The sequence below is a fragment of the Amblyomma americanum genome, chromosome 8 (assembly GCF_052857255.1).
Source record: "Amblyomma americanum isolate KBUSLIRL-KWMA chromosome 8, ASM5285725v1, whole genome shotgun sequence".
Lineage (NCBI taxonomy): Eukaryota > Metazoa > Arthropoda > Arachnida > Ixodida > Ixodidae > Amblyomma > Amblyomma americanum.
Genome location: NC_135504.1, coordinates 84,030,394 through 84,053,737, shown reverse-complemented (window position 1 = coordinate 84,053,737; position 23,344 = coordinate 84,030,394). Strand labels below are relative to the sequence as shown.

At 50.9% G+C, this 23,344-nt stretch overlaps 1 protein-coding gene across 4 annotated transcripts in view; it reads left to right on the top strand.

Moving 5' to 3' along the window:
- dachs (unconventional myosin-IXb-like dachs) overlaps positions 1-23,344 on the top strand; it is a 487,807-nt gene that overhangs the window by 334,713 nt on the left and 129,750 nt on the right. Inside the window, exon 1 of one of the 4 annotated variants that reach the window (XM_077635215.1) lies at positions 11,727-11,806. The exons of the other annotated variants lie outside the window; for them this stretch is intronic. Within the exon in view, the coding sequence (XP_077491341.1) occupies positions 11,767-11,806 (40 nt within the window). The 5' untranslated portion in view covers positions 11,727-11,766. Of the gene's footprint in view, positions 1-11,726; positions 11,807-23,344 lie in introns of those variants that run through there. 4 annotated transcript variants of the gene reach the window in all.

Sequence of the window (23,344 nt, the reverse complement as noted above, 5' to 3'; positions counted from 1 at the left end):
GGCTAACACAGGTGCCACCCTGGAGCCTATGCAAACCCCCGACGCTTGTACAAAAGCCTTTCCCTCCCAATCAACCACTGCTGCAGATAGATAAAAGGATAAGATTTCTAAAAAACTGTCAACCGAGACACCGCATCCATCGATAAAAGCACTTTCATCATTGTCCTGTGTTATGCACACCTTCACAGCTTCCATGAGTTCACAATGTGGCAAGGAATAATAAAGGTCCACCACGTCAATGCTGAAAAACATGCAGTTACCGGGGTTATCCGTTTTGAGAAAATCGACCAGCAAGTCCGAATTGGGAATCACAAATGGGTCCGGCAGCATGTCGTCTTGGCAGCATGTCGTCTCAGGGTATCTTCAGAGGCAACGGGCTTCTTTGTGCGTTCCGGACCCAGAAAAAATGACCCCCTCTCTCACACAGGCTCCCACAGCAGGCAATGCCAATGCAGGCATGAAAAGGATCATGCAGAAAGGAGAGCTAAAGGGGACCCCCTTGCCCAGGCGTGTTTCCAGTGCAAAAAATGCCAATGTGTTCCCGATTACAAGAACACGCGCATCCTGTTCCGACATAACAATAAATTAACACGCGAAGTTATGGAAGCTTTTTATATTTACCACAACGGCGCAAAATGTATCAGCAGCCCTTCCATAACGTTATCCGAGAGGGAATTGAGCTATCTAACCTCCCACTTGCCTTCCAGATAACTTTTGTTGATTGATAAGTAGTTCACTGTTTGTATTTATATGCTTTTCGTTCTTCAATAAAAAACCAGTTGATAGTCAGCGCCTCTTTGTGCTAGTCCTTCGTCTTGTGTCCCGTTCGTGTTGCGCTGAGAGCGAAAAGAAAAAAAAATCCGTGGCCATTCGGATCATTCTGTGAAGGTGGCACCTCTGGCGCTGAAAGCGAGAGGTGTGTGACGAAAGACCCGTACTCCATTTCGAGGCGCCAGTGGAATATTCAGCCTCGCTCTGCGTCTCATGAGCATACAGCCTGCGCGCACGTGAGATTCGATTCGTACGCGGTCGTCACGAGCGGTTTCCCGTTGCCGCCTTCGGGCTCTCACGGCGCCGTATTACCCGAGGCCGCATCAACAGGCGTCACGTGTGGTCGGCGCACTCTTCGGCTTCCCACGAGCGGTGCAGCGCGGAATCGTACTCTGCACCCCTTCTTCCCCGTCGTGCTGGCGCCACTGTCTTGTTTCAACACCTGCAGTGGCGCGAACTCGGCTCGCTTCTCCGAAAAGAATGATGACGAAATATCACTGCACCTATAGACTCCAGGAAGAAGGCCCGTCTTCACTTAGGCCTATCCGGTATCAGCTGCAGCCGCCGGGCTGTCTCGGCAGATCTTCCACTTTCTCTTCCCCACCTTCTTCCCTCCCATCTTCTGCGGCGTCTGCTTCGGTTGCACTGCGTTATCCTAGCGTAAGCTCGTTCATCTGTTCGACTCGTATAGGTCGGTATGCAGCGTGTTGCGGACTCGGTGAAGATTACAAATCGGGTCTTTATTAAGAAAATTTGACCCGAAGGAAGAGAGGGCTCCAGGCCCTCAGAGGGTACAGCTGCTGTCTCTCTTCCGCTGCGGAAGAAGACACTGCGTTGACGGTCGCGTTTCCGAACGCCGTGGTCACGTGACCAAGCCGCGGGTTCCAGGAAAGCCGCGTCCTTGGTGGCCAGACCACCCGGAGGCCCGGTGCGATAGGAGGGGACGACAGCCGGGACCCTCGTAAACATGTCACGCCCCGAGAGGGGTGCGTCCTCGGCTAGAAGTGAACCCGCGTCCTCAACGAGGCCGGCACCCTCGGCGCGGAGGGTATACAGGCCGGAACGCTCGCGGCATAAACAGTCCCCCGGAGCTCGCAGGCCACAGGCCACCATGCAGTTAGAATTCATCTCGCCTGTCGGCGCAATGTCACGGACGCCAGTACCCGGCTGAAGTCTCAAAGCCGTCGTCATCCGGCAGCGTTGTATGCATATTTGAGGGCTAGTTGCTTGGACGCACTTGTAGGTACGTCCCATTCTTTGTTTCATCCGTGCGCATATAACTGCGGTGTCGTTTCCAACCATTTTATAACTTATCCGTGAATAACGTGGCCAAATGAAACGCCAATTTGTGGCACCGAACGATGCAGAATACGTGCAGGTTCGGCTTCACGATTTGTGCACCTGACGAAGTGAGAGTGCCTCTAAAGTTTAAAATGGAAACTGCGCCGCCAACGATCAACTAGGCGTGATATTTTCCGCTGCTACCGGCGTTCATCATGACTATGCGTTGGTTGGCTGCGCGGAAAACGTGAAACAGCACCAACGAAAGGAATGGATGAACGAATAATTCGATTCGCTACAGGCCACGTTTCGAACCGCGTAGTTGCTGTGGTGGCCCCGTACATTCTAAACACGAATACGCCTATAAGGGAGTAGAAAAGGTTGTAGGCTGTACTCCAGCGATTGAGGACAGCTTACTCCGTCCTGTTTAGAATGTACGGGTGGTGGTGTTTACCGTTCAAATACTGCTTCGCTGCCGCCGCACCAGCGGCGGCAGCGAAGATGTGCCACATGTTGTCTTTTATCTGCGGCCATAATGTGGCCCGCCGTTGGTGCTGACGAGGTTTCCCATGTACAAGGTGTGGTAAGCCATGTGTGCAGTACGGTACGGCACCTCTCAGAGCTGCACACGCACTATGAGCCTGTGAGGGATTCTGTAGTGGAGGGCTTCAGAGTAGTTCAGACTACCTGGGCTTCTTTAACGTGCACTGACTGCGCAGCACACGGCCGTTTTTTGCTTGGCAGCAGCAGCGGCCCAGATTCGCTTCCGCGTCCTTTAACTCAGCAGCCGAACGCCACAGTTTGTAAGCCACCGCGGGCTTCCCATGTGGAAGGGTTCGAGATCGTAGGTGGTCGAGTGTGGGGCGTTTTGCGCTGTCTGCCATTCACACTATAGGCTCGCATTTTTCTATGGTTATGCATCACAGACGTGGCATCTGGATCATTTGTGGAGGCCGCGTGTGTTGCAGAACATGTCGCAGGTGAGTGAATTGGCGCTTATGCCTACGCGGTGCGTCGTGTGGGCGTGAACTTTCCCCTCTCTTCCGTAGCATGCTTGAGAAGGACACTGTGCTGATTCCTCGGTGGCGCAGTGTCTTCTCGCGGGACAAATCGAAAAGGAGTGTGCATAGTAGAGGCGCCTCGAACACAGAACCTCTTTTTGGCGCATACAGTCCGATGGCCTCGGTTCATTCGGTCCAAGAACGCTGCTTGCTTTTCAAACTGCACCAGAATGGCTGACTGGGCGCTTTGGTTTTACAGCGGCCGCTATATGCGACCACACCCCGATGCCACGTTTGCATACACGCGGCCGCTCACACCGGTCACGTGACCAGCGCCTGTGCTCGGCTTTCCTAATACGGTTCGAGTGCGGGAAATCACGCTGGAGGCTGGGAGGGGATCGAGAATTCGCAGTTCACGCCCGCCCCGTGTACCTGAATTGTCACGCAAAGTCGAAAAAAAATGTACATAGCGCGAACATGCAGCCCAGCTCTCGCGGAGTTTAGCTCATCACGTGACGCCTATCCTAAGCTTGGTTAGTCTTTGGTGCTAGAGCACTATTGACCTCATAACCCGGAAAATGCCGGTCTGTGGTGAAGCCCCTGAAGTTAGCCACGTGATGCGGGAAATGGCGAGATTTAAATGAGAATTTGAATGAGCGGGACCGTGGCCAACCTTGAGAAATAAGACGAATATTACCGCCACTGGGATTCGAACCCGCGGCGGCGCGAACAGATCAGCTACGCTGGCCAGTGCACGAGAGCACTATCCTGTCACCGCAACCAATCAGGCAGCGTGCTGTTGTTGCCTCAAAAGCGATTGCACATACCCACGCTGGGGTATTGGCCAGGGTTTGGTGCAGAACAGGAGAAAACTCATCCGGGTTTATCTCAAGCGGCTCATAAATATAGATAGAGCGGCTCGTAAACATAAATAGAGGACTCTGAAAAAAAAAACAAGAATGCTGAGATATCTTGAGGAAATCGGAATGAAAAGCGAGGAAACAAGGCGGTAAGGGTTGAGTGTTAAACGAAGTGTTAAACTGCAACACACTCGCGCTGTGCTTGGCGATCGTCGCTTTCGTCAACTTCCATCTGTACGGAAAGCCACAAAGGGAAAGGAATCGCGCTTTCAAGACATGGTGTTGGTGTCCCCCTGCAATAACGTGCTTTGCACAATATTTCGTGGTTAGCAATGCTACCCCCCCCCCCCACCCCCCCCCCACCCCTCCAGCAATTTTTCCCCCTTATTTGCCCTCTTCGGACTTCCAATGCAGGCAACTCTTCTTAGTAAGCAAAACTTCTCTCATTGCGCTTTCCTCATTCTGCCCGCAGGTGTCCGAAACCGCGGGTAGACTGCAGTGCCGTAGACTGCTTAACGTATCTATGCCGCTAATTCACAGGGCTGCAGCTCCCTGCTGCGACATCCGTGGAAGTTTAAGAAGTGTCCGTTTTAACTACACGTCAGACAGCTTGACCTATTCATGGGCATTAGTGACTTAAGGAACTTAGTTTAATACCTCGCGTAAACTACACGCGATATAACTGCAGGTCTTCGGTGTAAGCCGCCGGCCTAGCAATGGAGATATGCTGGATGAAAATGTACTTCTGTCACATGGTGGCATGGGCCCCAACCACGAAAAGAACGAGTAGTGGTCATTGTACAAGCAGGCAGCTTGAAGCTTCCGGTATCCACCGAATTGTGTGCCTTCTGTTATTTCTCATGTAAACCCTTGATCAAAAGTCTCCAGGCCACAGGGTACCCTCATCAACAGTGCTGTGAGCCATTTATAAATGGCGCCTCCGGAGCTCCAGCGTTTTAAAGGGATGTGGGGAAGACTCTTGGCCCTAGAGATCTGTGGGGCTTCAGCTGTTTCTCGAGAATCTCTGCAGCAAACAGTGTGTCGAGGGGACCATTGACCAAGAGTGTAGTTCCCTTAGCGCAATTTTCGGCGCATGCACAGCTCCGTAAGTGGCACCGGCGTCTTCTCTCACATAAAAAAAAAGAAAAGAATTTACCAAACGCTGCCAGTGCGCCTTCGCAGCGTTGATCTTTCGGCTCTGCTTTTCTCTCCTGTCACGTGCTGGATGGACCTCCTGCCCATTCTCTACCGTCTTCCGATGCCACAAGCTCTGGACGGCTGTTCCCCTCTTGAAACGGGCTCTCGCGTGTCCAATGCGTTCCAGGAGCTTTTGCAGACGTGGACAGGTGCGCCGGCCCTTCTCACACCATTTCGCCATGGAGCGACCCCGGACCGGCAAAGGCCGTCGTGTCAGTATGCCTTTCCGGCAGTGGGTATTCTTGCGGCGGCCTGCAGAAGGCACTGGACGGACGCTCAGCGGCCCTCGCCTCACTGCGTGGCTCGCTTGCGTCGGCGAGCAAACAATGGTTGCCCCTTTAAGCAGCACCGCATGGGCAGGAGGGAGGTGGTACGTGGCTGTTCCTCGCCGCACGGTGAGCCCACGAGGAGGCCCACGACTGCTGCGGCGTCAGCCCCCGGAGTAGGGGCGGCAGGATCAGCGCCGGGCGGCCGAAAACCGGTTCGGCTGGCTCGCCTCGAGGGGAACGGCCCACTGGGTTGCCCCCGTGGCCACTTACTACTGCGCCAGCTCCTCCGCGCGGTGGTTGCGCGGGGGCCCCTGCAGCGTGTCATGAGGCCCGGAAGCGCCGCACTTCGGTGGCGTCTCCGTGTGCCTGGGAGGGCATTCCGAGGCTCTGATTGCCGGCAGGACCGCCTGATGCACTCTCCTGAGACTGCGACCTCAGCCTCGAGATGCAGGGTGATTGCGCAAGGGTGGCGTAATTCTGATGCTTAGATTCTTTCCACATGAACTCATTGGGATCGTCGGCCCAAAGGAGAGTGCATCTTCAAGAGTGAGGAGACGGTCGCATATATGGGGAGAAAACTTCGCACATAGCCTGGTGCCTCGTGCAATTAATTACGCCGCGCTAAAATTTTGCTGGAGACGGAAGGCACACTGGAACGCTTGACATCCTGCGGGCGAAGTGCCTGCAGTAGCTGTTTCAGCCACTGCCATGGACCGTGAAAGCGCCAATCCCGCAGTCAAGGCCTGCGTAAGTGGCATCGCCCTGCAGTACACGCGAGCGGCCATCCCCAGAGCAAAGTGGACAGGGCGTTTTCGTATATGACATACTACGCAGCAAACCGACGCAGTTTCCACCCACCAGGAAGTCCATTGCTGATCTATCACTGTATAACTGTTCGAATACACTGTTTCGCATTTGGCTCTTATGCACGCCCGTGACATGCCCCAGCTCTAGCCTCAAGCACGCCGCAGTCCTGTGAACAGGCACTGGAGAGACAGGAATTCTGGAGGGAACGCGAGAGAAAGCCGTTGCTCCGCCAATGCGCGTTAGAAGACTGACCCGAAACAAATCAAATTGATCGCCTGCCGCTGCTTCAGAGACGCCGCTGGCTTCTCTCCAAAGTCGGCTTCCACGCACATCTCTGGCCGGTTTCGTCTGACGCTAGAGCAGACGAAGGAAGCCCTTTGAGATTCGGAGCACGTCGCCCCTTGGGCCAAGTACACTCGTTTCGGGGTCGCTCCATCCAGATAAGATAGAGGAGAGGACTCCCCGCTGCTCTGTGCACTTGCCGCGCCCTTCGCGCCCTGCTAGCCCACTGCTGTCCAGTTTCACGGGGTCACCGGGGGCTCCCCCCCCGTGGCGTGTCGCTTTTATACACTCTCCCTTAGCTCCGTGGCGCGCGTGTCTCCATTAGATTCCGCTTTCGTTATCGGGCTCCGTCGCGGTGTGCGTTTTCGCTGCGCGGCGGGATGTCCGCCTAATCCGGCTGCTACCTGGGCACGAGTAGAGATATGAAGCAGGGGTTAATGGCCTCCGCTGGAAAGATAGCAGGCGAAAGAGTTGTGAGGAGCGGCGCTTAAGGGCTGCCTTCTGTGTGTTTGCACCTCGGTGTGTGCAATTAACACACTGTGGACAGGCGCGACACTGGGGGGTCTTACGGTGAGTTAAGAACTGTTCAACAGCACTGCACGTAGCGGGCACGCGGAGGTGTACACCCTAGCTCCGTTTCCGGTCATGGGATGCCAGATTGCAAAAGATATGCGCCGAATAGGGGGGGGGGGGGGGGATACATACGGGCCCTCCTATTCGCGCTGGAATACGGTGGCCTTGCGGTGCGGACTCGCGAGACCATTACCAGGTGAATCAAAGAGCCGCGTCTGGATTGCGTTAGCCGCTCACAGCGCCATCTCGGCTGAAAATTGAAACGCTAAATATTAAATCTTGCAAATTAATTTATTTCACTTTTTATTTAGGTCACCAATTAAATGCAGGAACGAAAAATAAGAAGTTAAGTATTGCCTGTAAGTAAAATTCAACAGTTTGTAACATCTGTCTTTTGAGCACCACTAACCTGCTTGAACATCTGGGGTTTTTTGCGCCCTATCTCTATGACGTCCGAACAGCGCGTACTCAGCACGCCTTGCAGCTGTCCACATCCAGAAGTAGTCCGAAATGTGTAGCGTTTTACCGCAGGAATCGCTGGACATATTCCGACACGTAAAAAACTTCGAGCCTTCTTAACTACAATCTTCAATAAAATGCGACAGCATTCGCAAGTAGGCTCACCCAGAAAATGGGATTAGGTGCAATAATGGATGAATTAAGGTGGATTGGCGGAGGATTGAGATTGATTAGTAGATGAATTATGGTGGATGAATGGGTCGGGTTTGCATAATACCATATGATAATCAAATGGAAGGTACTCGAACGGTCTAGTTCTTAGACTTTCAAATTTGGTGTTGCTGATGACGTTACGACTCTCTCGGCCAATTAGGAAGTACCGTTTCCGAGAAACCTGGCGGTTTTTGCGAGACGACAACCTAAACTAACTCGCCATAAAAGTTTCGTACCACACTGTATTGCTGGTTTTGGCTTAGCGTCATCCCCTAATTAACACCCAAGAGGCGTTTGCATTCTGAGCAGCGCGCTGGCTCACCGGCTATTTCCCTAACCCACTTGACAATACAGGCACGCGCTTCTAAATCTGATTGAGCCGAAACGCTCCAGGGAAGATGCGTGGGTATCGTAGGAAAGGTCGCCGTCCATTTCTTAGACTGGAGCTTGTCGTTCCGCGTGCATGGATGTACCACCTGTTGTCGAATGAATAAATGTTGTTCGTTGCAGTCATGGATAAAAGTTTTGCAGGGTGCGGATTCTCGAAAAAAAAAATCCGCGTGGTCAGGCAAAGCAGATGAATGAAATTCATAAAATCATCGAGAGACATGCGTGCTCCGTCCGCTAGAAAGAATGCCAGCTGACTGGCTATGGAGGCAACCAAAAGCCCCCCCCCCCCCCAGTTGTTTTTTTTTTCTTCTGCGATCCGCATTCCGCAAACATTCTTTTATGATCTTTACTGTGCGCAGAGAGCCGCGAGTTCGAGCTTAGGGCGAGTCCTATAGTCCTCATGAGCCGCGGCCAGACGTCTGCACTGGTGCACCTCTGCGGTGTGCACTTAGCCTCACAAAGGGGGGACAGAAACTTCTGCACCGGCAGATTTTGTCTCCGCAAAGCGAAACTTGTTGCAATTCATTAGAGGTTGACTACTGCACCGCTTGTGTGGACGTCTTCTGCGGCGACGCATCACGCTTGCTGCCGCCCCTGTGGGTGGAGGGATCCGTCGCCACACTTGTCCACTCCTGCAGTCCCACAGAAACGGGCCTCCAAGCACAGGAAGAAGTGTACTGCCGTCCTACGGCGGCAACCACCCTGATCGCACACTCACGTTGTCCCGCCGAGCGTGGGTGGGGAACAGAGGCTCCAAAGAGCGAAGCGGCGACAACGGACAGTTGGCTCCGCTATCGTGCCGCTTCGGGAGGTTTAATAAACCCACCCTGCTTTACACTTCTCGCTGACGGTGAATTTCCGCTTCCAGCGCTGTTGGTTGGGGGATGTTCTCTGGGGAAAGCAGTGGTAATTGTCGGCATGGTGTCATCATCTCCATCATCATCGTGACATCCTAGTTACATGCACTGCAAGACCGACCTCCAAACATGATCTCTACAAGCGTTCCCCAATCTCACCTGCCTCCCCTTATCTTTGGTTTCGCTCTGTTCGCCTAAAGGACCATCGGTTCTCTGTCCTTTACATTACACTCCCTATTCTAGGCCCTATTTCTCTTTATAAGCACCACATGTCAACTCAGAGCTCGTGTTCACCGACGAGGATGAGGCCCGTATAGGCCTGTGCTTCTAGGTACTGTCGCCCCGCCGAGTGGGCGTTGTCGTGCACTCAGAGAAGGGTGCAGAGAGAGTGGGCGGCGTACAGCCATCGATGTGCATTTTTAGCTTCTTAAGAGAGGAAAAAGCTTGGCATCTGCTCAAGTAAGAGCTATATCAGGAAATTTTCTTTCGCAGTCTGGGGTGTTCTTGTCATCCGTCTATTTATTTATTTTAAATACCTCAAGGCCCTTTAGGTGGAGGACTTACATCAGGGGAGGCTTGTGACATGGTGCTAATAGAAGAGTGACTCGATGGCCGACTTGAAATGAAGCGCGTTTGTGTGGACGATGGCACTTGCAGGAAATGCTGTTCCAGTCCTGGGCTGTTCTGGCAAAACAGGAGTGGAGATGGGCTGTGGTGCGAGTTAGAGGTCGACAGACGGCCTGTACGGGCTGTAAAACGATGAGCGGGTTGATACACAGAGTTTATTACTATTAACTAGAGGGAAAGCTGGCTCCCTGTCTATGGGAGTTTGCATGGAGGCCACCATGGGCGCTCTAAGCATCATGGGGCGGACAGCCACCGACTGCAGAAGCACGACTTCCGACCAAAAATAACGAAAAAACAAACGTCGTTCGATAATCAAGAATGTCCTAACATTCAATATCCTGTCTATAAATTGCAACAAACGAGCGGACAAGCATGTGAATGTAAAGTTTGCCCAAAATAAGCCATGGCTTGCTCTCCTACTGGCCAAGTATTGCAGACCACAAAAGGCAATGTTTCGTGCTCAATAGGCGCACTTTTAAACAAATATCTTTGCAGAAAAAATGTTGTTGTTGGAACACTTTAAGATGTTTTTTATTGACACTTCGGAAACCAAAAGCCTTTTATTGGCGTCGTGTGCTGTTGCGTTCTCGATATTATGGCTTTTGCGCACTACGTTTGCGCCAAAGTTGTCTGCGCCGTGGACGGAATGGCACATCTCAGTAACGTCACTCTGTGTTCCTGAAAAAAAAAAAACCGACTGTCCCGCGCCAAGTAGCTCATCACCTCATGATGCTCTGAGCGCCCATGGTGGCTGAGGTGCAGCGTCGCCAGCATTCCCTCTAGGTAATAGTAAGAAACTCTATGTGTTGATAGGAGAACTGTGAAGGAAAACAACGTATTTTGTCATAGAGGCACAGTCAGGGGTAGAAACTCCAGTTAATTTTGGTTTCAGCTACGTCAGCGCACGTGGCAACCGAAGGAGACCTGATGCTTAAACCATGAATAAATCCTAGACATGCTCACAGCACGGGAGACTGCCACCGGGAAACGAAGCGGCTCTGTTTTTGCCAGTGGTGGTTCGAATGCTGCTCGTGGATGTACTCTTTTTTTCGGCTGGAAACCGTTACCACGACAACGATATGACGCTTCACTTAGCTTTCTTCCGGTAACTATGGGAGGAATTGGCGCTGACGTCTGGATTGGCTGGTCAGTGGTCACCCCTGCAATTTTATGACGCTTCTGGTACGCTACGCACCACTGCTGAATTGTGAGTAATTTCAGTAGCTGAGATGAGCTGTACGGTTTTGAGTGAGTTAATAGCATTGGTTAAGTTAAGCGGGGTAGCAGACACATACTCTAACTTCGGTAGGATGAGTGTTCTATCAGCTAGTACTTTAAAGGGGGGAGGAGCTATCTTTAATTTTCGCCAGGCGTATAAATTGGTGAGCGTTAACTGCCCGCATGACGTGAATTCCCGTTGCGGAAACGAAGATATTTCATTTGAAGAAGCGGTCTATAGGAGCTGCCCCTTCCAACTGGACACCATCAGCAACGCAACCAGTCGCACTTCTACAATACAAGTGTCGGCCTCCTTACTTGTACGCGATAAGAGTAAGGCTGCTCGTCATTGGACAGGAAAATACAACGCAGAGCTTTTCGTCGGCTTTTCGGCTTTTCGCTCGCAAAAGGACGCGCACCTTACTAATTGCGTGCATTTTTCGTGGGGTCTCATAGTGCTTGCTCTGCTTAGTTTTCTGGCCGTTCAGCCGGTAGGTTGCAAGTGCACAACGCACGTCACGTATGATTTGTCCGAGGCAACTAAAAGCCCCTTTGTGTGGCTGTCCTAGTGCACAAAGTAACTTTGCATTCAAGTGAAACGTGTGTGCAATCTCACGCACTTGGCACGCAGTCTGCCTTCGCTGTCCATGTCACGTGGAGGTCAGGTTTTCACAGCTTCGCGCTACTATCGCACGAACTCTCGCTGCTGGACTGACTCTGTCGGAAAACCAGAATCGGCCTAGCGGTGAAAATAAGAACCAAAGACAAACGGCGGTGTTGTGCCTGCTCTGTAGTACATACACAACCGCAACGGTCTCCTGGACAGCCCGTGCTCCCGCTATACAGCAGGGTGTGTCTCCGGCTACCGTCCGTCGGGGACCCTTGAAAAACCTGCCGCCAGTTCCCGCTTTGCGTGCGTTCGTGGCCTTCTGCTCGGCTGCCGGCAGGGCCAGCGACCGGTATGGGTGTCTGCTGCTGCTGGGCCGGGAGGTCGCCGATGCGTGAGTGATCGCGGGCGCTGCTAATTGGGACCGGTTCTCCGTGGCTTCCCCTGGTGGCGAGAAAGTACTGCCACCGCCGGGGATTCCTTCCGCAGGAATGCGATCGAGCCGCCCGCGGAACTGAGCAGTCGTCATCACTCCCTCTGTTAGGTCTACTGCAGGACAAAGGCCACCTCCCATTAACCTCCCCTGCCCTGGCCAAGCCGCATGTCACCACAAAATGTCAGCTCATTCGCCCCTCTGACTCTGCGCCACCCCGTGAAACTTTTTCCTTGACTGGGAATGTACTGCGGTTGCCCTAACGGGCTGTTGGTATTCTGTCCTCCGATTTACTTACTCGTGCAAGCCCATTCCCTCTGTGTGAAGGGAAGCTGGAGGATTTTCATAAGTTCGATTATATTCAAGCATTTAATTGTACCGAGGTTAGTATAAGTGTGCCAAGTTATCTTTTATGCGCTAGCATTAGAATGGCGAAGAAGTCGCAGATCAAATCCGCCGCGGTCATGAGCCGTCGCTACAAAGCGCAGTAAAAATGCGAAGAAGTTCGGTAATGACGTAGTCCACGGTGAGATTTCGGATTGGCGTTGCCTTGTGCCACGCCCATCCGTGCTTTGTCGAATGCTGCCAAGCAGTGCTGTCTAGACCTTACTTTCGGTAGCATTTTTTTTTTGTTTCGAGCAAGTGTTTCAGCGTTGGAAATGTACCGCCACCGTAGATGACGTCATCAAGCGGCCCCCTGCGAGGTCCTAATAAGGGAGTAATTACTGATTGTCATCCAATGAGTAATTATTCTCTTGTTAGAAATCTAATCCACCTTAAATATTTCACCTATCAGGTGCTATGCGCTTCGGAGACGCCTGAATACAAACACGGTTTGAATCGTCGATAACATCACCATTTTCAAATGCAAGCGCACGCGCGCACGCGCGCGCGCGCGCACACACACACACACACACACACACACACACACACACACACACACACACACACATACACACACACACACACACACACACACACACACACACACACACACACACACACACACACACACACACACACACACACACACACACACACACACACACACACACACACACACACACACACACACACACACACACACACACACACACACACACACACACACACACACACACACACACACACACACACACACACACACACACACACACACACACACACACACACACACACACACACACACACACACACACACACACACACACACACACACACACACACACACACACACACACACACACACACACACACACACACACACACACACACACACACACACACACACACACACACACACACACACACACACACACACACACACACACACACACACACACACACACACACACACACACACACACACACACACACACACACACACACACACACACACACACACACACACACACACACACACACACACACACACACACACACACACACACACACACACACACACACACACACACACACACACACACACACACACACACACACACACACACACACACACACACACACACACACACACACACACACACACACACACACACACACACACACACACACACACACACACACACACACACACACACACACACACACACACACACACACACACACACACACACACACACACACACACACACACACACACACACACACAAAAGAAAACTTAACAACATGCTTTACCTGCAAGTTTCGCGTTTTCGTTTCTCATATTCTCGACGAAATCTAAAAACCGTTCAGTTCCTCAGTAGTGGTGCAGCTAGGTTATCATTATGCCAAGGCTGATCATTAATCAACTGATTCTGATCTATAGCTTTGACCTGTAACCTACCTCAAAAAAAGAGAGTGCACTAACTGAAGGATTCTTTTGTTTCGAATTGATTCCAACTAGTCGCCCTTATCCTAAAGCAAACAATCTTGCTAATGATAGATGACAACTATGTTGTTTTTGGCGCTTGTAGGCATTAATTAAGGGATTAACTGCCAGTCAAACCGCGGAGCACCGCGTAAGATCCTTGAGTGCCAACACCTTTCACGCACTCATTCTCAGGTTTTGTTTCAAAAAACAAAAAGCGCTGCTCTTTCATTGCACGCGCTCAGATTCAACAATTAGGCTGCTACTGATACAGGTCTCACGGCATCACATATTATCACCGTGGAATGCGACCATCGATGACTGTTCAATATATTTAAAGCGACAACTCCCGCCCTAAATACTTAATGTAAAAGTTGGCCATATTCGAAAAAGACAACAATGCTGCTTATTCTGTCTGTATTTTTTTTTTCATTCGCACCTTTGTTCGCGAGAGCGGAGCTACACGGGGCACAGTCATGGACAAAAGTTTACGGGATGCGGAAGAAAATTTAGCTTGCGGGTGGTCAAGCTAACCCGGCCACCGAAATGCCTCGCACCATGAGGGCGTTCCGTGCGCTCGGACGAACACCAGCCGAATGGTGAACGAGACAAGACAGCAGTGTTTTTCCTTTTCTCCGTGAAATTTTATTCAAGGCTGTGCTTATACATCTCTGCACCCAGCAACCCGTTGTTCTTCACGACAGCAGTAAAGTGCAAGTCAGAGAAACTTCCTTGAGAAAGGGAGAGGCATTGCGTGTGTTTTCTGTTTTTCCAGCTGCTAACGTGAGTTCTGCGTCCTTGGCCTACTGCTAAACTGCACGTGACGGCCTCGAACGCATACAGGCATATTATTCAGTCTCAGACACATGGCCTTTGTCAACGAGTTGACTAACGGAAACGATGTACTGCCACTGTCCCGGACTCGGCGGCAACGATAAGACAATGGGCCTGTTAAACAAGCTCGCAAACTGGCGTGTACAGGTCCCACCGTAATTGGCGTCAATTTATCGATGGCCTTTCAATTCTTGTCGCCCATACACAAAGCGGCCGGGTCACTAGTGCTGAAAGATGCGAGCTGTGACGAGATGTGAGGACGCATAGGGTCGACTTCACTGCCTCCTTCTGCATGGGATGGCGTGTGTCTTCGATTGTGGTAGGCCTAATATGCTTCTGCACAATTGTCGCAAGGTGCTATACACACGCATCTGCCGAGGCGATAGAGCGAGACTTCCCGCATTTGTATAATCGGTAATGTCGTCCGCCTGGGCTATCATAAAACCATTTGCTTTCCGCTTATTCTCCTCGCCCCAAGTTCGGCCCCTTGTGCCAATAATGGCCTCGAATGCGGAACTGAAACACAGTGAACACCTTAAAGCAAGGCGCACACACAACAATCAGCGTACACAGCCCGGCAAAGCCCGTAATTTATCTGCCAAAGTTAGTTGCGCCTCCCTGCTCGGAATTAAAAACCAATCGGCCACCGAAGGCGCGTCTACAAGGGCGAAATGATGCTCCCTTCGTTTTGTGGAACGGGCCGCGTAAAGTCGCAGACGCTTGAGTCAGTGAACGCCGTTAACTGACGGGGGAAGCTGCCCTCAACCTTGCCGCGGGTTTCCGGAAACCAGCCCGTTTGAGCGGTTTCTCGGGCCGCCTGCCCACGGCTCTTCGTCGGCGGGTCAGCGCAGGCAAGAACAATCGTCTTTTCCTGTCTACCTAAAATAATTAATAAACAAGAACTCTCAGCGCGCTTCTGTTTGCTTGCAGTTGGCATTTGCGCACTCGCGCTGGGTTCAGGAGAGCGGAGTTAATTACTTTTCTTTTTCCACATATTAATTTGGTCTGCTGTCTCGGCGGATGGGTGGCACGAAAATAAAGACACAATAGCCCGCGAAGGGAGAGAGAGTCTTTCTTCGTGGTCTTCAGAGTTTATTAATTATTTCTGCACTGGCGAACGCAGTGGAGATACAGGATCGTTGAAGCCATGGCAATGCTTGAGAGGCGTATTGGCCCGGCAAAGTCAATTTCAGGAATGGGGGCTCACATTTTCGTTACAGGAAATCGTAAATTCAGGCTGGCCAGGGAAAGGAATGCCCACGAGCCATGCACATTAGTTTTATAGCAGATATTCCCTGCAGTTCCACGACAACTGGAACCACAATTCGAGGCGTAGTGATCCAAATGTGAGAAAGAACAAGCCGAAGCATAATAAGGCGCTCAGGCCATGATGCCACCGAGTTTATCATTATGCTGCTGATGCGCTTGTAATTTCTGTTTCTTTCGTCCCCTTGGGAGGATGTAGTAAGTAAAAAATAAAAAGAATAAGGAGGGTACTTAAGACTGCTTACGTGCTTTGAATACGAGAACATTGTTCTTGTTTTTATTTAAATAATATTTTTCTTAATTTTTTTCTATTCATACCCTTCATTTCTGGACAAAAGCATTATTGAGGGGAAATTGTTTATGAACTCAATTTTTTCATATAATATAAAAATTTCACTGTAACAGTCAATATATCCGTAGCGCACCCGATGGCAGTCATGTAGTTTTTTTTTTGCTATTAACGTTTTTGCTATCGTCAAAAGCATTCCCGATTGGTATGGCAGTTTCAACAGTTCGATGTGATCATTGGAAACACTTTAAAGGAAATTTTGTTACATGTCAGAATAATGGACCATTACCTTTAATATTTCCATAACAGTACGTGTCTTACGATTCTCCAATTTTCACAATTTTTGCCCGAGAAACCTGACTTGTCTATTTACCCACCAATGCATTAGCATACACTCGCAAGGCAGCACATGCACTAGGCTCACCTTTCGTGGCTTATTGGGTAATTTAGTGCTCGCGTCGCATCTGAAAGTGCTGAGTTCAGCTCCCAGTATACCTTCGGGAGACTAATCTTTCTCTCATACGACGGTGACGTCATCTGGGATTTTCGGGACCACCACTGCTGCTGGTCGACGCCGGGTTTCGTTCCCGGTGAGCGATGTAATAATGCTTTTGCAGTAATGACATCGGAAAACTCACCTGTAGACGATTGCCCTTATGACGATGCGATTTCCAGCGTTTTCATCGCGGCTTCGAGAGCGTGTGCGAGGGGCCTTAAAGTGTCCCTGAAAAGGGTGTTCGAGGTTGTCTGTAAGACGCTTGCATTGTGTAGAGTACAGGCCAACAAGCGTTCATGCCGCGTACAATTCCTCAAGATTGAGCCTATTATTTACAATACAATTTTTAAAACTACCGCTTCCGCGCCTACCGGCGACCAGCGGTGCTGGGCTTTTTGCCCGAGTCCGCGCTCGTTACGTCGGCGTCCGAGTTCGTTACGTCATGTAGCGCTCGTTGCGTCAGCAGCGGACTGCTAGCATTGGTTCGCGCGCGTCGGCAGCCGGCGTAGGGTGTGAGTGCGTGGGGCCGGCGGAGGAGCGCCGCCATTTCAGCGTGCAGAAAGTGACGACAGGAGAGGGAAAGGCGCGAAGACGCGGAAATTCAAATTTTGACTGCATATAACCCACCTTCCACAAAACGCATTTAAAAAATTCTTGCTGGAGGATATTTGTGAGCGGCGTCCTCTAGCATCCTAGGCACGTCGCATCTTTGTAGAGACACCCTTGACTGCGTTCACCGCCATCCTCGGCTAGTCGCCTACGTTCTGCTGCTTAGGCTTCGCGAGTGCACGACGCATTCGCTTGCGTTCACCGCAGTCTTCTCGTGCAGAATGTCCCAGCGCGAGCCAGTGCCCGTTCCCCTGCAGGCCGGTCTTCATCGCACTTGAGAGGCGTCAAAAAAGAGCACCACCCTAAAACTGCCTGGCATGCTATCGTGCAACGACGCCGAGCATACCCGGAAATTGTGAAAATGAATATTGGCAATAGCGTCTTAAGGGAGGCTGGGCATACTCCCTCAAGACGCTATTATGGCCGCAGGGCAGTGCCCGCACCCGTGAGTCAACCTTGGTGAGCCTCTGTGCTTTCCTCGAAGAGACGGGCTTGACGTCCCGTCTGTTCTCCGTCAGGTAGCTACACGCAGTGACCGAACGCTCCGCGAGTTCTACCTTGGACGATTAATAACTGGACGCCCCACTCCAGTTGTAGTCAACATAGTGCTGTGCGCGTGTGTTTTAATTCCTCCAGCATGAATTAATGACGCGAACAACGTGGACACATTTCTTATTGTGTATATAGTTTGTACATATTACTTCTCCCCCTATCCTCTCTTCCTGTCCCCTCACCTCCTTCATTTAATTTCTCCATTCTGCCTGCTATCCTTTATTTCCGCTGCCCCAGCTCAGGTGCTTCAGAATCGATGACAGATTCCGGGGCTACCAAAAATCTTTTCCTTCCATTTTATTATTATTTTAATAAAACCACTTACTACTTTACTTTTAAGCAAACGAAATAGCGCAGTAATTGTCTCGCATACGTCGGTGGATACCCGAATCGCGCCATAAGGGAAAAGAGGAAGGTCGGAGTGAAAGAAGAAAGGAAGAAAGATATGCCCTAGTAGAGGGCTCCGGAATAATTCGACCACCTCGGGCTCTTTAACGAGCACTGGCAACGCACAGGACACGGGCGCCTTTTGCGTTTCGCCTCCATCGAAACGGCCCAAGCGCATCTTTTTCAAGGGGATGTTGTTTATGAACGCGATTTATCTTTTTTTTGCACACCTTAAACGATACCATAACAATCATAATATCAGCGGATCGCTCCTCGGGACGCTCGTATTTTTCGACATTACATTACACAAAGAAGCGGAGAGGCGCTGTATGCTCTAAGCTGAATGGAGTAAAAAACGATCAACCTGTCCTCTAGCGTGTACCGTTTTATAAAAGGTGTGCACTAGATGTCAGCCTTACTCCCTTTTCACTTATGCCCTCAGTCTGCACGTATTACCCGCGGAATATACATGTTTAAAAGCTGAAATTTCATGTGGTGCGGACTTTCTATGGGTGCGGACTATCATGGCTTATTTTTTTTAAGATCGTCTTTTATACGCGAAGAAGCTTAGCGTCGCTGTCAAAGTATAAACGAAACGGGGCCCGACTGTGGCTGCGACATTTTGCCGTGCTAAATCACATTGCGAAATCCGCCCTGATATGCAAGCAAATGCTGCTGGCGGTGCTCAGTGTGGCTGCTTTTCAGTGCTTGGATTTGTGAGCACAGAGAGAAAGAGAAAGAAGAGCGAGAGAGAAAGAATTTGACGTCAATGGAAAAAGTGCAAGGATGTCAGCTGCTTCCCTGAAACAACTAAAGAAAATTTGGGCTGCTACGCTGAAGCATCAGCGGACAATCTAAGGAACTTAAAAGCCGAAATTCTTCCCCGCGGACTATACACCGGGTGCGCAATATCTAAGCAAAAACTTTAAGAGCGTTCTCTCTTACTCATTACGTTTCCCGATTTCTTGGGGTCTGCTATCACCTCCCTTCGGCGTGAAATTTTCCAAGTGCGAAGAATTCAAGATGGTGGCCCCCATAGTAAATCGATATAGCAACCCCATTGCTGATTGGTGACGTCATAATATATCGAAATGGCTATTGATTATTGAGGTCACTGATACATGTGAATTCATGAATAACGACGAAATTGTTATGGAAGAAGACAATTCGTGTAACCAATCATGTGAAGAATTTGATGAAAGTGCCGGTGGAGATAGGTGGTAAGCAGTGATGTCTGTGATAGTTGAATTCAACATGTACGAGTGAAATGTTTCTGAGTGTGTTTATGTATGGAACAATTAACCTACAATTACGTATTTCCATTGGTGTACCTCACTCTAATCTCATTCACATCAATTCTAGTAAACAAAATAGCTAGCGCTCGTTACTTCAACGTCTTCCAGCCGGTGGCGGCAACTTTGTTTATTTTAGGCCAAAATTCGTCCCGGTGGACTATACACCGGGTGCGGATATATTTCGGAAATTACGGTATACGCTATTATCAAGGTTCTCAGATTTCTGGGTTTATTGTCGGCAAAATTCGTACGGTGTCTGTCATAGTTATTTCAAACTTTGGGAACTTACTTGAGTTTAATTTTATGGTACACACTACTGTGAGTTTTTAGTGCACATGTATTCCATTTCAAGCTTCACGCGGTATTTTTGTTCGCAAATAATAAGCACTGCGGCTGCAAAGTTTTGCAAAGCAACTATAGCGCCAAAAATATTCCGTGGCTTTTTACAAGTGGTTGCAATATATATACAACCCTTTTTTCCAAATGCTTGCGCCCACAAATGCGGCGCTCTGCTTTCAGTTCAGGGCGCAGAGCACCGGAAATGGCCACTCGACGTTACCACTGGGTACAAGAAAAGCCAGCAGCTTCAGTGCGCACCAGGACAGGACGGCCCATCAGATGGCATGTTATTGCGAAAAGTGTCGTGCAAGACGTCTCCAGTCTCGTGCACAGCTGGAGCAAAGGATGGCTAGTGTGTCTCGAATGTTCCAGGGACTTCTGCCTTTACGTTCGAGTTTTATAACTTGCACCCGCGTGCTAAATGACTCGCCTGTTCGCTCTAAACACGAATACGCTTACTCAGTTTTATAAAAGTGAGTGCGCTAGTGCACAGGTTACTTCTTCTTTTGCTATCATGTAAGCGTATTCGTGTTTAGTGCACTCCAGCTCGCCTGAAACGTTTCATTCTGTAACACTGCCCAACTTCACTACTAATTTCTGTGGGTTCCCGACACCCCCACTTCACTTTCTCTGGCACTGTTCTCACTTTGGAGCCCTGCAGACCTCCGTCCTCTCCCATGTCACTATCACATATTCTTCCTCAGAGGCGTAGCCGACAGACTCATGCTCTCCGGCGGCCAATATGCACACCCTTGTGGGCCTGGCTTTTGAGCTGGGCAGCATGCCCGTATACCGTAGATTATACAACACCACTGCTTCGGAAGTGGGGCATGAAGATAGCAAACTTCCTAACAAGAGTGTGGTAACACTGTCGAGGGCGAGTAATTCTGAACCGCGGCGCCTGGTCTCACTCGCTTTCTGGCATCAAAGCCTGCACGTGCGCAGATCTCCGCTGGAAAGCGATCAAGCGAGGTGTTAGTGCCGAAAGAGATATACATGGTGGAGCACCGTTTCTTAAGGGCTGCAGTCAATGCGCATACAGATGGCTGGCCTCAGACTGAGCTGAGGCACTCGAAGGCCGCATGCTATATGTTTAGCCTTGTTTCTTAGCCCTCTGTCGCACAGCTTGACGCAGGATGTCATGCTCTGTGATACTCGCGACAAAACTCACTCGGCGGTCAATGGACAACAGCTGGTACTTTCGGGTCGGAGTCCCCAGAAAATCGAAGTTCTGAGGATTTGTCAGATAACACAGAATGCTAGCTCTGGTGAGCGCCGCAGTGAAATTGGTTTTCAGCGGCGCAGGGGGACAAAGGAGGAGTCAAGTGCACACACACTTGCCTCGTCCTTTGTCCCCTGCGCTGCTGAAAAACAATGTCACACCAACTTGCCCAAGTAGCCGCAATGGAAGGACTGTTTCGACTACAACAGATTCTTTAGCGTACACTCACGTCGCACATCAGAGAAGCGTCTTGCTCTTTGCGCGGCTGGGATTTGATCGCGCGACCTTGGACTCAGCCCCCGTACGCCATAGTCACCGAGCATGCGTGGTGGGTTCGACAATAATGGTTTTCTGCAAGAAGCTGCGCACCAAAACACAAGACACCACGTCAGCGCCGAACTCATGTGTCTTCCTGGAGCTCCATTCGTGTTTGTTGGCTCTAACACATCACAACAACAAAAAATAAACGCCTGTATTGATTCTGTCTTTCCGTGTCCGGTAAGCGCGTTCGAAATGGCTTTCACGTTCTCACAGCGGAAAAAATAATAATAATAAAAGAAGATAACGTATACATAGGGCTCCCTCACGAGTCGTGTTCAGGGCCAGTCCCTTTCGTCACGGCCGCTCACATATGATCTGGCGTGCAAAAGCGCTTAGAGCGACGGCGTCCAGTGCGTGGGCCGGCCCAGCACGAGCACCGCCGTGGCCGATGGCCGTTCCTCCCTTTGCGTCTCGTTGGCTCGCCTCTTCTGGGCGCATTAACCTTCGCGGGGTCACATCGGCGCTCGGTGCCTGTCATCGGCCACATGGCTTCGTGCCTCCCGCCAGGCCACCCACCAGAGGGCGCCTTTCAAGCTTGCCGCAATCGGTGCGCGTTACAAGCACTCGTGTTTACGCAAACATGTACCCATGGCATGCAGTTCATGCCTGGGGCCTCGAAGTCGTCTCTGCAGGCGGCCCGAATAGACGTTGCTCGCTCGAGGTGTATACAGGAACCCGAAACGAACGGGAGGGGATGTGTGGGGGGCCTAGATGATCGCAAATGAGACCGACGTGAATGGCAAATGTTGTCGGACATGTCTGCGCCGATTTTGAGAGAGCAACGAGATCGTTCTCCGTAGGTGCAACCGCGCCGGCCGCAATATGTCGCTTTGGCGCTGCAGTCAGCGTCACGATACCATAGCGGGCTACCGATACAACCAGGTACTCATTTCGAAGGAGGCTTCATCGCACGGCATGGCGTGTTGCGTTGTGTCTGCTCCGTTAGCGGACCCAACGGGTAGCGAAGAGCCGATCGTCAGAAGTCGGGCAGCAGGCACTCGGGCATCGCGTTTGACGACGATGCAGAGACGAGTCGAGCAATAGAGAAAACTAACAGAGATTTATTTACATGGTGATCGAAGTGATTTCGGTCCCACAATGAGCACTGCGGCTCGTTTTAAAGGGTCCCGTCTCCCCAGGTCCCTAGTTGGGGAACTTGGTTTAATGAAAAGCGTCCAATCACTACCCTTTTGGGTCACGTGCACTTTCTTCGGGAACCACCCACCGAGACGTCCCCGACACACCCTCGCCACTTCCTGCAGCAGCGATGACAAACACGAAAGGCGACCCAGGTGGAAGGAGCGAAAACAAGGCACAAGTCGAAGCAGCACTTGCGAACAGAGTTCCGCACAATGGAAGAGGAGGCGTCTTCAGAACGGCTGGTACACAGGTGGTGGGGCTCGCTGTAAACAACAGCAGCCGCGTCCGCCGCCGGGCACGGGCCACCCAACAGGACACCCAGACACACTCTCGCCGCCTCCGGCAACTGGTTGTAATGGGCGTTGCCACTTAGCGCACGACCTCTCGGCGCCGCTTTCCCGATGCACACAATTGAAAACATACGCGCGCCGGGAACCCGAGGAAGCAGCTTGGAGCAGTTTGGCCAGACCAGCGGATGTCCGTCCGAAACCCACTGTCCCAAGGCTCGGGATATTTCGAAACGTAACAGCTTCTCCGGCGGCGTCCGAGATCCCGATGGACAAAGGTCAACAATCATTGTTCAGAGGGATAACTGGGGCGGATGGTGTTCACCATGTGCTTCACTGATGCTGGTACTCTGTTTCTTCAGGAAGTCTCTGCAGCTCCTTTTTTTTTTCTCTCAAAATGACGGCTTCTTGTTCTCTGCAGGCCAGTTTACTTCCTAGGAAGGCAGCATCAGTTGAACAACACAGAAACCACAACTGCAAAGCAAGCAAGTGCCATGACTCTCTCCCTGAAATTTACCAGGCTTCTTTTCAACCAAAACGGTTTTAATCCTTGCACAATTACGGCAGCAATTGAAGCAACCTGAGCATTCTT